Source organism: Chanos chanos, chromosome 9 (genome assembly GCF_902362185.1).
Source record: "Chanos chanos chromosome 9, fChaCha1.1, whole genome shotgun sequence".
Lineage (NCBI taxonomy): Eukaryota > Metazoa > Chordata > Actinopteri > Gonorynchiformes > Chanidae > Chanos > Chanos chanos.
The window spans coordinates 26,695,097-26,712,303 of record NC_044503.1 but is presented as its reverse complement, the minus strand read 5'-3'; the positions used below and the strand labels follow the sequence as shown (position 1 = coordinate 26,712,303).

The window sequence follows — 17,207 nt, the reverse complement described above, 5'->3', positions numbered from 1 at the left end:
CTTAAGCAACATTCACATTTGTGGGCATTACTGAGAAGCATCCATGTCGTTCTTGGCAATGTTGTATGTTAAGCGTTCTTGGCAGAATGGTATAGCATAGATTCAGCCCCCTTCTCACTAACTGGTTTTTGAGACTACGAGAGAAGAATCATTTTCCCATAATCTGAGGGGCAGAAACATCTTGGAATCCAGCTAGGTTGTCACTTGTAGTCTGAGTGTAGCCTAACTGTGAGAACGACGCTTCAGCTCAAAGACATCACACAGTGCTTGTATCACGGGACACAATGAAATTCCTTCTTTGGATCCTTGTGATATTCTCTTGTTTGCCAGATGTGATTTGCCAAGAATTTAATCCTGATGAAGGGAACTGGGTGAAGGACAGACATCAAATAGAGGTAAGTATTTTGAGAGTTTACTCCAATTCTCTCTCTAACGTATTCCATTCTGTTCTATTCTATTCTATTCTGTTCTATTCTATTCTATTCTACTCATGGACCACTGTTTTAGACTCTCTGTGTAAGATTTATATCTTAACCTTCGTCATGCTTTTCTTTATTCTAAAATGTTTCCTTTTAAAATTAATTTAAGGTAAAATGGTTTGATCCTGAACCATTTAACACAGTACTGAAAAGAATCACACGAAAACCTGGTCCACAACAATTTTTTGGGCTCATGGGGAAACGAACATCTGGTAAGCCAAAATCAAATCACAAATGATCAATATGCAGTCATTCATTTCAGTTATATGTCTTTTTGTGTACATCATGTGTCTAAATGACAGTGACAGTTGTTGGTTGGGAATTTTTTTTTTTTTTTTGTATGAGTGAATTGACATCTGTTGATCAAAATATGTTGATGCAAATCTCCAGCAGTTTAATTTAAACATTAATGCAGAACCCATCTCTACTGCTCTCCTTGTAGCAAAGTCCCAAATAACTCGGAAAAGTAAGTGGAATGTTTTCCTGGTATGTGAAGATTGTGGTTCCATTCTCATCTCAGGAGATACAGTTTTTTTTGTTTAATTGTTTGTTTATTTTTTTTTATCAAGATTACAAACAGCATTTGTCACTGTCCTATGTGCATGGCTTTGAGCTTTGATTTAAAGAGAAACAAGGTTTCATATTTTCTGTTGGAGCTGGTTACAAGAGAGAGCTGAAATGCTTTGCATGACACAAGTAGATGGAGGAACTCGGGTACAGTTCTCATTCAACACAGTACTGGATGACAACACATTAGCTTGTCATTCCAGCTGAAGTCCATGAGTCAGTGTTTGAATGATTTAAATGGGACATATCCTTTTATCATTCTCTGGAATTATACAGGTCTCAAATCACTGGCTACTTATTCTCAGACGTTGAAGGACAGCAATCGATTGTGATCATGAAGAATTTGACTTTGTTATTCCTAGTTCAAAGCAAACAATTCTATGTTACACTTTTGTCATCCAAAAGAATTTTTTTTTGATGAATCTTGTCCCATTTAAACCAACTAGGCTTTTTATCTTTTTTTTTTTTTTTTGGAGCTACATTAAGGAAATTGTATCACACAAGATATATTCCAATATAACAAAACAAACAAACAAAAAAAATCAATCAAAAAAATAAATTCTTCTGAGCCCTTCCATCCCTGTTCACAGGACACAAGTTTCAGGCTTTTGTCGGTCTAATGGGGAAGCGAAACGCAGATCGGCTCGGTAGGTCCGTTCACTTTTTTTTCCTTTTTTTTCCTCCCGTCCTTTTACTCATGTGTTCCTAACACTAATAAACGCTCAGACTTTACGGTACTTCCCAACTAAATTCATTTCATTTTTTTTCAATCCGCCCCACCCCTTCTCTTTGGGTTTTTTCTTTTTTTTTTCTTCTTTTTTTAGTTCCCAGTTTCAAATGTCTATGCTTAAGAGTCAGCTCGGTGAAGACGTTAACAGTTCCTCAACTTGATGTATCATTGAAAACTTGATTTTCTTTTGGATAAATATATTAGCAGTCATGCACCGACGGTTTTCAATCTTCTCCACAAACATGTTACTTTATCATGCGGATTCAGACATAATGGTCATTTACGTTGTGCGAATGAAATCCTTGGTCTGTCCAAAATCGATTGCGTTGATACTTACTGATATTTTCTTATTGCAGGTTCCCTCTAATGGAGCTTTGTGCAAAAGGGCACCAACGGTAGTAATATAGATTTTTTTTTGTGTGTTTGTATACACATCAGTTGGAAAAAAAAAAAAAAAAAACCACACTACAGCAACAACAACAAAATGATAATAATTTCAGTAGAACATAAATTCCACTGGAGATTAAATCTGGTGTTCAGCAAAACAATGTGTTCAACATTGAATAAAAATAAACCAATACACGTATGATTTTTTTCCCCGGTGTTAAGGTCATGCAATTTGTTCCAACATGCATCTTGTTTCAAAAGCTGCTGTGTCGACGACCTTACTTTGGCACAGGTTTATAAAATGTATGTTAATATAAATATATTGATTTGGTTCTGATGACTGTGTTCCACCTGTTACAGTCAAACACCTTTTTTTCTCCAATGTGAAAAGCCAAAAACTGAAAAAGAACCGGTCGTTCCTAAAATGGTAAATTGTTAGATATTTTAAGAATTGACAAGAGGGCAAAATGAAGTTGAAAAGGATAAAAGAAAAACCAGCGCACACCGCTCTCTCGTGATTTTGTAATCCTAAAAAAAAAAAAAAAAAAAAAAAAAAAGACACCCCCCCCCCCCCCACAAAACCCATTATCACCTCATCACTTCAGCCTTAATCTTCACACGTTTATTAAGTGACTGTACAATAAAAATGCAAAATAAAAATACAGAGACGGAGTACATAGCCCGCAAAGGAAAAAAAAACAAAACGAACAAACAAACAAACAAATCAAAACAAAAAACAATGCTGCCGACTCAAGTTTTGCCAACTTGTGCATCATGTGTTACACAGGACATGTAAAACTGTTAGACTTCCTCCTCCGCCTCAAGTCTTCCATCAACCACAGAAACTGCCCAGGAAATATGTTTGAACCTGTCAATCAACTTAACGACGTGGGCCAAACCTCTGCAGAATGTTCTAACAGACACAAAAAAATATGATTTAAGCTGGCTCGATACATACATACATATTTATATATATATTTATATATAAAAATAAACTAACTGAAATATAATATTAATGACGATATATGCAGTGGTCCAAGGCTAGTGACGTCACAGAGAGAGAGCATTGCATGTTGGGAAACGCTTCAGCAATGAAAACACACACAAAGCCTTTGGAGCAAAAGAAAAAAAAAAAAAGTTTGAAGTTTGTATATTACTCCATGTAAGACCTTTGAGTTTACCGTTGACAGTTTTTAAATGGGAAGAACTGAGGTTTACACATTGCATATTAAACACAAAAAAATAAACAAAACAACTCCCCCCCCCCCCCCCCCCCAAGAAAGATATCATCTAACACATTTTTCCCCACCTCAGGTACACTTTCTTTAAACATCATGGAAGTTAAGGTTATGTACTCTTTCTCTCTCTCTCTCTTTTTTTAAATGGGTAAACAACTGACCACCAAAACATGATTGCACAACAGTTAGACCTCTCTCTGCACATAACTGTAGACTTCAGTTGTTAAGTGAAAAACAGAGAAAAATTTAAAAAAGAAGAAAAAGAAGAAGAAAAAAAAAAAGAAAACCTTTAAGATGATCGAATCCAGGATATATGGGTTTGGCCTGTCTAAGACAGGGGGTTTTTTTTTATCAAGGTAAACAAACCCCTTTTATTTTGAAGTCCATAAACAGCTGTTCCGTCCCTCCTAAAGCACATCCAGGCAGTACTGAGCCGTGCATGTGTGACTTGGATCTAAAGCCACGCAAATATACTCGCTGGAATATTGGCAACAATGACAACCCCGTAGTCTTGGAAACGGCTTTTTTTGTTTTTTCTTTAAAATATCTTCCCTTTCTTCTTGTTCTTTTCCAAGGTCCTGTGCGGAGAAAAGAGATTTCCTGACACCCTCGTTCAATTTAAGGATCTTAAATTAACATTTTGAAAAATAAAATTGAATAGAGCTTTTAAAAAACACATTTTTTTGAATGGGTCTATACAACACAAAGTGAACAACACTGCTTTACCTGTGTTACTACATTACGGCTTTGCGTTATTACATTATTCATTTAAAACTGGTCACGAAGCTAATAACATAACAACCTGCCAGTCATGTTTCTATGATTGCCTAAATGTCCTAACATTACTGACCAATTAATACATTACTGGCTTTATAACAGTATGTTTCATTAGATTTTGGTGGTTATTACATTTTGGGTCTTTTCTATATTTTGCACCTCCACACTCACCACAGTCAATAATGTAATAACCAGCCCATAATGTCATAAGTTAGTACATTTCAGATTTTATGTCTCTGCATCACTTCCGTAATGTAATAACCAGCCCATGTAATAAGTCAGTACAATCCAGGCCTTAAAGAGGTGTAAGCAAGCGGGTGAAAGTCAGGGGAGGTGACGTACCTGGAGGCGTCGAGTTTCTGCTGCTCCACCAGACGCTGCTGGGCCTCCCAGTGGGCTCGGTCCTCCTCAAACTGGCGTCTCTTCTCCTCCAGCTCCTTATGCTGGGCCTCCAGGTTCTTCTTCATCTGCTCGTGACGTCTCTGTAGCTGTGAGAGCAAAGCGGAAAAGAGGGTTTTAAATTCGCCGCACCTCAGAATTTTCTTAGAGCATTTACTGCTGCCAACAGTTTACGCATGATATAAACTGGGAGTGGGTCTAGTTCTAATCACTGTTACTGAATTTTACCAAACATCTGGGATGAATCCATTTGAAAAAGCAGATGTAACAAAAAGCATACAACTATTCGACTGGATTGAATAAGAAAATTAATTAATGTCCATGACTCTTCTGAAATTCTCTCTTATAAATGGACCTGATGCCTTTTTTAAATTCCGGAAAATGATATTTTAATGTTTGTTGATGTTTCCAGGAGCCCATACTCTCCACAAGAGGGCGCTACTTACTGGTTTTAAAAAAGGGGAGTTTTTTTTTTCTCCCTGAGAGTGTCTATGAAACCCAAACGCGCTAAGGCTACTAACATTTTGCCAAAGTGTTTTACAATTACAACTGAACAATACTGGTCCCATGCCCTGGTTATGAGTTCCTGTAAACCATGAAGTTCCAGAAGAATACTACTGCCTACTCTAAAATCTAGGAGAACATGACAAAATGATCCGGAACTTTTGAGTGAAAGAAAAAAAAAAGAATTAGAGTGAGACCTCTTACCTCAGCCTCTGAGTCTCTCAGTTTTTGAACCTTCTCCTTAACCTTCATCTCGAAGACCTGTTCCATTTCCATCTCCATCTTTTTCATCTTGGCCACGTGCTCCCTCCTCTCCTCCTCCATCTGGGCAAGAGGGCTCCTTAAAAAAAAAAAAAAAAATCACATGGAGATCCCCGCTCATAAATTTAAGCTCCACGACCCAGGCTAACCCCTCGGGGGATCCACCTCAGTGATGTCTCTCATTAGGAGAGGATCTCATCACCTTCCCATGGGGACACAGGGGGAGAGGGGGGGGGGGGGGGGGCAGATTGGAAGCGGAAGCACTGTGTCACCATTCACCAGCCTGAAGGCAGGACTGCCCCCTCCTGGTCATTCACAGCTACTCCACACAGACTGTTCCGGGAAAACTCCGGTCGCTCATTCACCTACCGGCCTCCCGGCCCAAGATCCCGGGGAGCTGAGGAACCTTCTGGAAGAGTAGCTTGCTTAAGACCAAAATCAGGGTAGCCCTGCTAAAAATGAAAAAGAGGGGAAGAGGACATCTCTAGGTCTTAAAGCTCCTAGATCTCGAAACAGAGAGAGACGCGGCAAAAAAAAAAAAAAAAAGGCAGCAGCCCACGACTGAGTTAGTGGCCAAAGCTCATCTGACAAATGTTAGTGAGCGGAGCTTAGAGCGGACGTCTGCTGGTCCGACGTGCACAGGCGACCAACAGATGTGGAGTGGGTTTGAGAAGAATAAAAAAGAAAAGAAAAAAAGCAAGGGAAAAAAAAAAAAGAAATACAGAACTGGAAATATTCTTTTGTCCTGGTTAAGTCTGAGGAAACACCAAATGCTAATGCTGGAAACTGGTAGAAACCGAAGGAGGAGGAAATCCATTTTTAAAAAAATAAACTGGGGGTTGGGGGGGGGTGGTGGATGTATTTCCTCTCGGAGTGTATTACAGGAATGTGGACCCTCGGTGATAAAAGGGGGAGAAAAGGAGGGAACTTCATCTAGAGTTCATACTGGGAAAGAGACGCACCAGGAGTGGATAAAAAGCACAAGGGTTTGAAAGAGCAATAAATGACCACTTACATGCCTTCAACCGTGTCAAGTCTAAAAAAACAGAAAGACAAACTCAGCATGCTCAAATCACATTCATGCCCAAAAAAAGTAAAAAAAAACAAACAAACCCAGATCTATTTGCATACAAATATATATATACACATATTACTTTAAAAATAAATAAATAAATAAAAACTATACAACCAAAAAAGAAAGTAGCTAAATTAGTTGAAATTTTTTTCGACCTTGATTTTATCTGGGGTGCAAAGAATGTGGAAGTAGTTAGCAGTGCCAGCTGACTACGCAATTCCGTGGCTTTTTCGTAAATTCAGAAGAAGTGTGTGTATGTGTGTGTGTTTGCACGTAGGTGTGTTATTTTCATTTTGCTTTAGTTAAGCAAATGGATGGTTAAAAGCATAAGTGCTAGGCTTAACGATGAAGCAGTGTTCTCAGGTTTGGTAATAACAAATCCTGATTTGAATTCCCAGTTGAGTTACACACTTTACTGTAAACGTATGCCTTCGTAGATTCGTTGCGTTTCGGTCGGTTGTAATAAAAAAAACAAAAACAACTCCAAACAAGACAAATGGAACCACTCCACTCCATTTAAAAATGCATAACTCAAGGCATTTAGGCAAATAACACACCAAAATGCATTTATGAATCTGTGTACTCCCTGACAAACAACTTACGCCATCAACCCGTCGCTCAGTTACAGCGGAACTGACTCACAAAGTAATGACATTTGCCCCACAAGTAATAGGTTCATCCCCTCACCATAGCGGGCAAGTGTTTCTCACCGCAGTACCACCAGCACATGAGTGGGGGGAGTGTCAGTGGGGTAAGAAAAGGTTTAGGACTCACTTGGTGAGCTGGCCCTTGGTCCTGTTGTTATCCACCCCGTTACAGGTAACGGCCGCCAGCTTCCTGCTCCTGTAATTCTCGTAATGGACGTTGTTGGTCACGTCCTTCAGGTCCTGCATGTGGGTCCTGTCGGTGAACGGGAAGGATTCGTGAGTCGTTCGTGCAAACGTCTACCGCTGACGGTCCAAATCACTTTTAAGAGCGGCACGCGGACCGAAGCGGTCATTTCAAAGTGTTTTAAAGCAAAACAAATCTGTTTTCCTTTCTATCACTGATTTTAGTGTGCAGTCTGTGCATTTTTCAAACAAACTTTGGCCTTTGTGGGTCGTTAAAAGGTGTTTCGTACCTGATAAGCATGTTCCGTAGGATTGTGAAGTCGCAGTGGTCAGAATTTTCAACTGCGGGGAAGAAAGGATACAAGACAGCGGTGTTAAAAGACTACGTCATCAGACACGTCACATATTAGCATTCAAATTTACCTACAACTAAGCTAACATGTAATCTAGGTTCATTTCCTTCAATGAGCTCAACAAATTTGGCGTTTCAGTGGATGTTCCAAGGTGCCATTTATATTCAGCTGTTAAACAGCTAAGAGGTGAAGTGGAATTTGAAATCAGAGGCCGACATTAAGCGTCCTGTTTGCTAACCTTCTGCCACGCCCCACGGGTACTGCCTTCCTCTGACCCTCTTTCCATTCGCTTCAATGATGGTATTGCTTCCCACCACAGCCAGAGGCAGGCAGTCCTGCACACACACACACACACACACACACACATTAAACAATCTCTCACATTGCAAAATTCAGCACTTGGTCTGACCACAATTCACATGCTTTTGTATTGGACAGACATTCCTGCTTCAATGCTGTTAATTAAAAAAAAAAAAAAAGATACGACATTGATAAATAAAAAAATAAAAGCATATAAAAAGATATAAATACATAAAAAGATACACACACACATCGATATACTTTTATATACGACTAAATAATACGACCAAACAAAAGCATACTTTGATCTTTTTCACCAACTTCTCTTCCTCGTCGTCATCTGTATCAGGGAACTCGTAGATTTTGATTTTGTGCTCCTGAATCTCACGCATGATCTGTGAGGAACGACAGAGTCAGGAGTAAGTCACACTACCCATCAGCACGTATTCATTCAGCTGACACACTGCATCGACAGCCTTTTACACTTACTATTACCGTCTATGACTCGCTCACAGGCTTCCTCTGACTCTAACTGCTATGACTCCCTCTGACAGCGAATCATATCCTTGAGGGGGCGAAACAATCTAATTGCCACGGCAACGGAACACATAGGCTGGAAAGGCTTATCTTTGTTTATTTGATGCTACATGTGTGCAAATGGTTTTATTTATCCTGTCCTGTCACTAGAGAGTATAAAAGGATTTACTCTTTCTGTCTCTCTCTCTCTCTCTCTCCCCCTCCAACCCTTCCTGTCCTGCTGGGCTAAATCTCTGACAGATGGCAAAACTCTAAAAGCACCGCAAGACTGCCGTAATGCCCTCCTCTTTTTCCTTCATGCTAATCAGGGAGGTTTTAAAAGAAGCCAAGGACAGAGAGGAGGCCTCGCGGCCGAGAACGCCGCCCTGGTTGCGTCCCGGTCGCGGTTCAGCGGAGACGCATGCATGGGAAAGTACGGCGGGTCCTGACCTGTTTCTTGAACTGCTGGCACTCTTCAGGAGTCAGTGTATCTGCTTTGGCGATCAGGGGAATGATGTTCACTTTCTCATGCAACCGTTTCATGAACTCAATATCCAATGGCTTCAGACTGGAGGGAACACAGAGTCATGGTTTAGGCTTCACAGTACAGACAAAACTTTGCAACTCAGCAGGAAAGTTTTTGGGGGTTTTTTTGGGGGATTTTTTTTTGTCTTTGGCAGAATTTTTGATTATTTATCTAAGCAGGGGCTTTCACGATTATCTCGTGGTTTTTTGGTTTGTTTGTTTTACTGTTTTTGTTTTTTTTTAAGTAGTTTACAGTTTTTCTCGTCTTGTCATTTTTCCATTCTGGTTGTTGAACTCGAGACAAAACTGACTGAGGGATATTTTCAGTTAGCTCCATTCAACAGCAGCTCAATGGTCACAAGAGGACCAATAAGCCCTCGTTGACTCGCCCATCTGAGATACCTGACTCTACAACTAATGTGTTTTCATTACTCCTCAGAGAAAGAAAAACATTCAAGCCCTACAGACAAAAAACACAGAAAAGGACCATGAAAACAGTCACTGTAGAAAGCAAGCCGCTTGATTACTGGTGTTATGCTAACCGCGAGTGGTGTTAAACCAATCTAAGCTGTTAGGTTTAGCACTACATTGAGGTGACCTTTAAACCTAATGTGGATATGTTTATGATGCCTGAAGCCTGTTGTATGTTTTGATAGCTGTTGGAAAAGCATCAGTTTCAATTTGGAGCGTTGAGTGACAAGTGAGGACATGCACACACACACACACACACACACACACACACACACACACAAACGAACAATAAGCTGTATTGTGAGGACAACAGCAGCCCATAGACCTGATTAGTGAGACACATCTTTTGGTGTGAAACCAGTGAACACCAGTATCATCATATACACTAACAAATTCACCACTGACTGAAGGACTGATTCAGCCCTGTTACTGTGAATGGGCAGCAGGGTTCATGCTGATATAATAAGCTCCTATTGTTCACAATGGGTTTGGTCATGCAAAAACTAAAAAAAAAAAAAATAAAATGGATATTTCTGATTGGCTTTCAAATAAACAAACATTAACGGGTCCCTGAGATCGGGGAGAACAAATCCGGCTAGCTTACACACCTGTCCTCTCGTTTGCATTTTACACCACAAGAGCGAAACGTTAACTTAAAGAACGAGTTCCAAGACATTCTGGGAATGCTGTGGTTTTTCAGATAGCACACATAACGGCGCCGATCCACCCCTCTCCGTTGTGCTTTCTCTCTCTCTCTCTCTCTCTCACTTACCCGTGTCCTGAGGGGGCGATGAAGTACAGGCAGCAGTGTACTCTGCTGTCAGGCATCTGGCGTCTGTTCACACGCGACTCGGCGTTCAGGTAATCCTCAAACTTGCTGTCAATATGATCAATGACCGGCTGCCAGCTGGAACAGATCAGTAACACAGCGGATCAGCTTCATACACACACTCCAGGCACCGCGTTTACGCAGAGAGAACGAAAAAAAATATATATATCTGGCACGACTGCGAAACATAGACTGCAACGGTTCACTGAGAAAAGGAAGCGAGAATCGAACTGAACAGAGGGGGGAACCAAACCATACATACATTAGCAATGAAGGAAATTCATTCAAAAAGTGACCAAGTCCACCTAGAGAGACAGGTCTGCAATCTAAGAACCATCTTTTTAGTGTGTGTGTATTTAACACTGGTCAAACATGGAGTGTGAGGGGGGCTGGGTGGTCACAAAATTAGACGGAAAGACCATTCACGTGCGCTTACCAGTTACTGTTGTCAACGGCATCACCGAAACCCGGTGTGTCCACAACAGTGAGAAGCAGCTGGACTCCTCCTTCCTTAACTAAGACTTTGGTCTGCTCTACCTGCACAACACAAAATCGACAGACACAGATTTCACACAGTGCCCTCCCCTAAACACACACACACACACACACACACACACACCAAAACTTCCATTTGTTTAAAAAAAAAAAAAACTGCCATTTTTAACAATGTGGACGATTCCCCTTTTTTTAAAAAAAAACAACAACAAAAAAACAGTGTAGGTTATGTTAGGACAAGACAAATATTAATTAATTAAACCGTGATCCATTAAATCCTGTCTCTTAACAGACAGCGAAAATTTCATAATTAACCTCGTTCAGGGGCCCAGCAAGATCATAACAGCCGTGCTGATGGATCCAAGTATGGAAAAAGCGACGCTCACCTTTGGAGCTGCAAGTGGGGACATGCCGATTTTGGCACCGTGCTATTACTTAAGTATGCTAATACTGCACAGTGGTTGAAACGGTCTGACAGCCGAGGGTTGTTTTTGTGAGTTTGAAACTTTAGAACTGGTATCGTGGAGGTTTCTCTGAGGTAATCCCAGGTTTCTCCACATTTGTTTTTGTTGTCGTTTTCACTAACAAAAACCCTGCCTGAAACACTCAAATTTTCTGAGTTACTTGTTAGATGCAGAAAACAGATGCGGAGGTGCTGCTGTAGGGCTGTAACCCAGTGAGCCCCTGTGGAAATGAAACCAGTCATTTAAATATGACTAAACTATCACGTTGCAGGATGTGACAGAGGTCAATCTGTTAATTTCCTCACAGAAAGCAGAGTGACGTTGTAGTTTGATTTGCTGCCTGTTTTTTTTCCAGCCAATGACAGAGAGTCTTATATCCCTCACACAGACAGACGGGAGAGAATTAATGGTGTTTATTACCTGCACAGTCTTCTTGACCCTATGAGAAGGCCCAGGGTGCTCGGCTGAGTACAGGTCTGTGAGGAACAGAGAGTTGATCAGCGTCGATTTGCCCAATCCTGATTCGCCTGGAGAAAAACACAGAAGAAGAAGAGAGAAAAAGAGACGTCAAAACAAGACAGGCAAAAAAAAAACAAAAACAAAAACAAAACAAAAAACCTCGCATTCCTCTAACCGCGAAAGGTTAAGGCTAAAACAATGAACAGATTCTGACTTCGCTGATATGGGGACTAATCACAAGGTTTCGATTTAATGCAATCTAAGAACCATCTTTTTAGTGTAAGCCAAAGGACAAGTCTTGTTCTGTTGGAGAGATATAGGTGATGACTTGTGTGTGGGTACAGGGGTGAGAGAGAACAGGCGTTTATCTATGGCTAGCCAGTGAACGGTGCCTTCATAATGTCTGGAAAGGGCTGTGATTCGCTCTTCAGCAGTTAGCGTCAGAGAAAGGAGAACTGTGAAAGCACGGCACTCGCAAGCTTTGTCTGGGCTTTTCATGAGCAGCCAACATCTTAAACTGTCTGTCCTGTTTGCAGATGGTCAGCAAGTTAGTTTGGGATGGAATGTTCGTGTGTGTATAATGATACACACACGCACGTACACTTCTGTGCACATAAACACTTCCAAAGTGAGAGCTCGCCCCCAGAGCAAATTACATTTTGAGGTAAATTTGCATGGTGCGTAACTTCAAGTTTCATTCAGATTTGCCATTTAACCAGGAGCCCATAAACAGGTCATCGCCTAACTGCGAAAAACAACATCAAACTCATTAGCATGTTTCTTAACTAACTTTACATCGATTTCCAAATGTCAGGCAGAGTAACAGAGCTAGAGAAGACAGAAACTGGGCGTGAAGTGAAGACAAAACGATCAAAGCCCTGTCTCAAAGTGTGGTCTCAACCCGGGATACAAGCAAGTGAGGACGATGAATGGTCCCCGGTTGAATGAGAGGGCTGGGCTGACATGCCCCGAGTTACAGACGCGGCCTGGACCGAGAAACAGCGCCAGACACTAAAGCTCAGAGCAACTGGGTCAAGTCCTCACGCACTCTAAGCCTATTTCCTCCAGACCAGCCAAGAGCAGATTCACTCCTGGGTGAAGCCACAAACCACACAAAGGAAAGGGCCGTTTTTTTAAAGCGCTCTTAAAGAAGTTTTTAGGTTAAGAACTTATTTTATTTAAACGCGCTCATAAACGAAGGAGAGACCTTCCGTTCCTCTCTACTCTACTTCAAAGGGACGACATCTCCCACGTGACCGGCTACATCGTCTTAACATGAGGAAATTAGACCACTACTTTGTCATTATATCTTATAAAAATCAAAATTTATGTCTTTATTATGTTAAAGCTGGTTAAGGCTTAAGGATGAAACTGCTCAGACTCTGGCCTAATGGTACTCTTAAGCTTTCCCCGAGCCACTAGCTCTGCAGCCGGCACCATTCATTTAAAGGACATTTTTACCAGGCGATTCAAATCGTCAATCTTCCACAATGAGTTAAAATACACTGGAGGGATCGCATTCGGAGATGTCCGGGCTAAGCCGAGAGTCAAAGAGATCTCAACGGCTACATCAAGAGAAGTTGAAATAAATAGAGTCTTTGTGCTCATAAAACATAAGTTTAGCTTGGCCGACCGCAGGGATAATACCAGAAACTTAGAGGACAGAGCGTTCTTTTGATGTAGCACATCAGCTTCACAATGAAGCTTTAGAACGGAACTTTGAATAGTTTTAAAAACCACATGAAAATATCTTCGGTCCTGCTTCATTGAAACAATATGATTTTGAAAGGATCTCTGGTCTTCCTCAATGCCAAGATGTGAAAAAGGACACAACCGTAGTTGAGTACTTCGTCAGAACTTCTCAAAGGCCAAGTTTTCAATGAAAAAACATTGAAAAACGTGGACTTTTTTTAAACGGTTAAGGAGGGTTTTTTTGGACTCATGTTTAACCTTTTTAACGTTATGAGACCTTTTTTTAAAGTTACGAGGCAAACACTGACCAAGTGTGACACTTTTCGAAATTCTTTGCATTTTTCGGCGTACTGACAGGATGTGAGGTCACTGCTCTTTAACCACTGCTTCCCGTGTGGTTATCCAAAGAGAAGAGTCAAAAAAAAAAAAAAAAGCCAAGAATGGACCGGAGTTGGTAGAACTCCAAGACCTCATTCATGCACATACACACAGGCTGACACACACAGACAAACAGACATACACATACAAACAGACACACAAAGCCTGCTGAATATTTTTGAGAAAGTGTGATGACTCAAACACAGTTTATGATGGAGCTGTGCCAGTAACTGTAACGACAGTGTTTTCTTACCCACGACCATCAGGGTGAACTCGAAGCCGCGCTTCACAGACTTTCTGTATACTTGGTTGGGAAGGCTTGCGAAGCCAACGTATCCCTCCAGATTCTTTTGTTGCTGCGAAAGAATAACACAAAACCCAACTGAGGACATCCATATGTACTCCCACTGTAATTTTAATCAATGCACAACAACACTACTCTCAGTTTTCTTTGGCAACAATAAAGTATCTATACGTTTCAAGACAAAGAGTTCAGTGGAAAAAAGAACAGTGTGTGTTTAACTGCGTATACTCCTGAAGAGACCAAATACTTACTGCTGTTTGTTGGGATGGTCAGCATGGATACCAGGATGAATAGAAACATAGAGGGATGATCCGGTCCCACAGTCAACAGGGCAGGAAACAGTGGCATTTACCAGAGAGGTGAAAGAAAGACAGAATGAATATTAGAAACAAAGTCACTGCATGTTACTGTCACAGCAAAAAAAGAAAAATAAATAATCACCACACATTTTAAGACAGAAATACTAATAAATAACATAAACACAGAGAGAGAGGATAGGACAAGTGGACTGGCACGTATAAAGCTGTTCTCTGTTCTGTTTTGTTCAAACAGCGCTCGAGTCTGTGAGTCTAATATGGGCTGGGAACAACACTGTAGCAGTATATGAGATCATAAAGAGTACACACGTGTCTGGGTGACTCAAAAGAGTGAAATGAAAATGCAAAAAGTGAAATGAAATTTTGCAGTTCTATTTGCAATGTTAAATCACTGCACTATTCGAAAGTTATTGGCCCTCTCAGAACAAACCCCCCCCCCCCCCCCCCCCACCCCTTGAACAAAACCACGATGCTAAGATTTCTGACACTGCATATCCCCAATCTCTCTCTCTCTCTCTCTGTAAGGACACATGCACAAACAGCCAGGCTGTCTATTGCTCTGGGCACTGCAGTCAAGCATCACTGGACCCTCTAAAAGGCACACGGATGGGGAGTGACGAAAAAGCTGGAGAGGTTGAGATGGGGGCTCTGTTAAGCCTGACTGAATGCATTCACAAAGGGTGGTTGCTGCACAGTAACAAATTCTGTTTCACTCTATTTGTTCCCTTAATGTCAAAGGCATAATTTATAATAACAGCTAACTTGGAGTCCACAGCTCTTTAATCTGGTTAATGCATTTTTCACAGACTATTTAGTGCTGTGTTTCGAGTTGCTAAGGTTGTGAAGATGAAACATGAGCCTAAGAAAAAATGTGGACAGGGATGCACTCTGCATTCCTCTCAGAACTGGGATAAGAAAACTGCCTTTAATTGTATGTCAAGCCCACAGGAAAAGTGACATATTTTGCTATATGGTTACGTGCTGGCTCCTTCATTCACAGCAGATGCTGGTATGTTTGCTTAAGTCACATGAATACAGAAGCACAAGCCGTGTCTGCAAGCCATTACCTCTAAAAGAGAAATGACGTCTTGTTTATGTAAATGAGCTAAACTAGGAGATACAATGCATAACGACGCGTCCTGTTTCTGCTCACGAAGTCATGAGAGCAGCAGTGCTTTACAAGGCACGGTAGATTTTTTTGTCGCCGCTCTGCATTGCCAGGAGCTTTGAAGCGGGGACTGGAAATTCACCGTAACCATCGTGGCCGATTCTCACTTAAATGTTCAACTTAGACTATGTTTAAAGCGATTTCCATGAAACTGTATAGCTTGCGTAGCTTTCTGTCTCATTTTTCAGGGGACACACGACCGTTCTTCTTCCTTTGAAATGGCTTCTATCACTGTCGCATGACAAATCCACTAACTGTACCTTTCAAAACATCTAATGTTCCTTTTTATGCACTGAACATTTGCGCATAGTTAAAAACGGCACGTCCACTGCATTTGATCTAGACCGTTTACTTCGACTAATTTCACGGCTCTAGACGAAACTAATTTAAGGTGTCCCCACTATGTTGAGTGACATAAGAACCTAGTCTAGAACAACTAGCCTATTACATTGAATGAATGATGTCTCTATACAAACATAAATAACATAAAAAAGTGTATAGAGTGTGATCAAGTTCGGCTCACACTTTTACAAAGAATACGTTAAATTGCCGACTGATACCACCAGAAAAAAAACGCTTCCTAAGTGTTCAGCTAGACATACCAACCTAGCCTAGTTTCCTAACTTCTTTCTCGCTTAGTAATGTACACTCTAATGAATGGTCAACTAAGCACGGGGCAAAAGATGGCTCCTAAAACTGTTGTTAATATGAGCTGATAATGACTAAAATCTTTAACCGGTTATATTTTCTAGCTTGCTAGCTAAATAACAACTCTTTCCTGCTAGCAGGCTACTTGTGTATGACTGAGAGCTAGCTACGAGCTAGCTACTTAAAAGTGGAAAATGTACATTGGCTATTGGAGTTACACGGAACTGATGATTGCCTATCGATAGTCGATTACTTCTTCGATAGCCAAGCATTCTTAAATCGCATCTAAATCTTTTTCGGCGATTTAACCAGCTAAATGCATGTCAAGTGCAGGTAGCAATGACACATGAGGAAAAAAATCTACAGGAAATGCCTCTCTCGCGCTCTCTCGGTAGCAAATTTTGTGTAAAAACACCGAGTGGGCGTTGGCAGATTCTGTTCGTTTACGTGTACGTCTCATTAGTTACCTAGAATAAGGAATCATCCAACGACATTTTAGCAGAATTACTTCTATTACTGATCACAAACTTACCCATATTGTTAACGTTTGAGCCGCTTCAGAAACCGATCATTCACTGCCCGACATTCCCCTTGATACCTCTTCCGTAAAATTGCTGCGTTGTTAGCGTAGAGGAGTACTGTTCTATTGATGGTAGCTGCGTGAACGGCGTTTCGAAAGTTTGGCGAATGACCAAATTAAAAAAGACTTCTCTCGCGATATTTCAAAAGTGACTCGTTTCTCAGGACAAGTTCGGTGAAATAAAAATTAAAATAACAATTTCTTGACCCCAAAGATACCAGTGTCGTTTTCATTGTTTCGAGCGAATGGTGAAGTCATGTTATGTCCATATAATCCAACATTTAAATGAAAACTCATGAGCAAACCAATCCAAATTTCTTGACCACGGTTTGGAGTCATTCTCGTTCAATCAGCCCTCTGGTTGCGACCGACTCATATTCAACTAAATTCATGCTATTCTTAGTTATACCCATCATTTACATCAATGTTAGGTCATATTAATTTTTAATCAATTTTACTGG

General features: G+C 40.8%; 1 protein-coding gene across 2 annotated transcripts; it reads right to left on the bottom strand.

Moving 5' to 3' along the window:
* Positions 1 to 3,428: 3,428 nt before the first annotated feature.
* LOC115820263 (septin-7) lies at positions 3,429 to 16,755 on the bottom strand. Of its 2 annotated transcripts, XM_030783769.1 has the most exons (15): positions 16,699 to 16,755; positions 14,285 to 14,286; positions 13,983 to 14,085; positions 11,621 to 11,727; positions 10,678 to 10,778; positions 10,185 to 10,319; positions 8,867 to 8,984; positions 8,203 to 8,295; positions 7,839 to 7,935; positions 7,538 to 7,589; positions 7,192 to 7,317; positions 6,358 to 6,378; positions 5,286 to 5,421; positions 4,521 to 4,666; positions 3,429 to 3,979 (listed from the first exon to the last, which is right to left on the bottom strand). In XM_030783769.1, exons 1-15 carry the CDS (start codon positions 16,700 to 16,702, stop codon positions 3,940 to 3,942), a joined length of 1,281 nt encoding a protein of 426 aa, XP_030639629.1. In that variant the 5' UTR covers positions 16,703 to 16,755; the 3' UTR covers positions 3,429 to 3,939. The 2 variants fall into 2 exon arrangements, with proteins under 2 accessions (XP_030639629.1, XP_030639630.1); XM_030783770.1 differs by lacking the exon at positions 6,358 to 6,378.
* Positions 16,756 to 17,207: the final 452 nt, after the last annotated feature.

Bases quoted from the DNA above. Each gene is read 5' to 3' on its own strand.
- LOC115820263 (XM_030783769.1), bottom strand. The intron at 5,422-6,357 runs GTAAGTGGTCAT...TTTTTTTTTAAG, and splicing joins CTTGACACGGTTGAAGGCAT to GAGCCCTCTTGCCCAGATGG. The intron at 3,980-4,520 runs GTACGTCACCTC...TTCTCCGCACAG, and splicing joins CAGAAACTCGACGCCTCCAG to GACCTTGGAAAAGAACAAGA.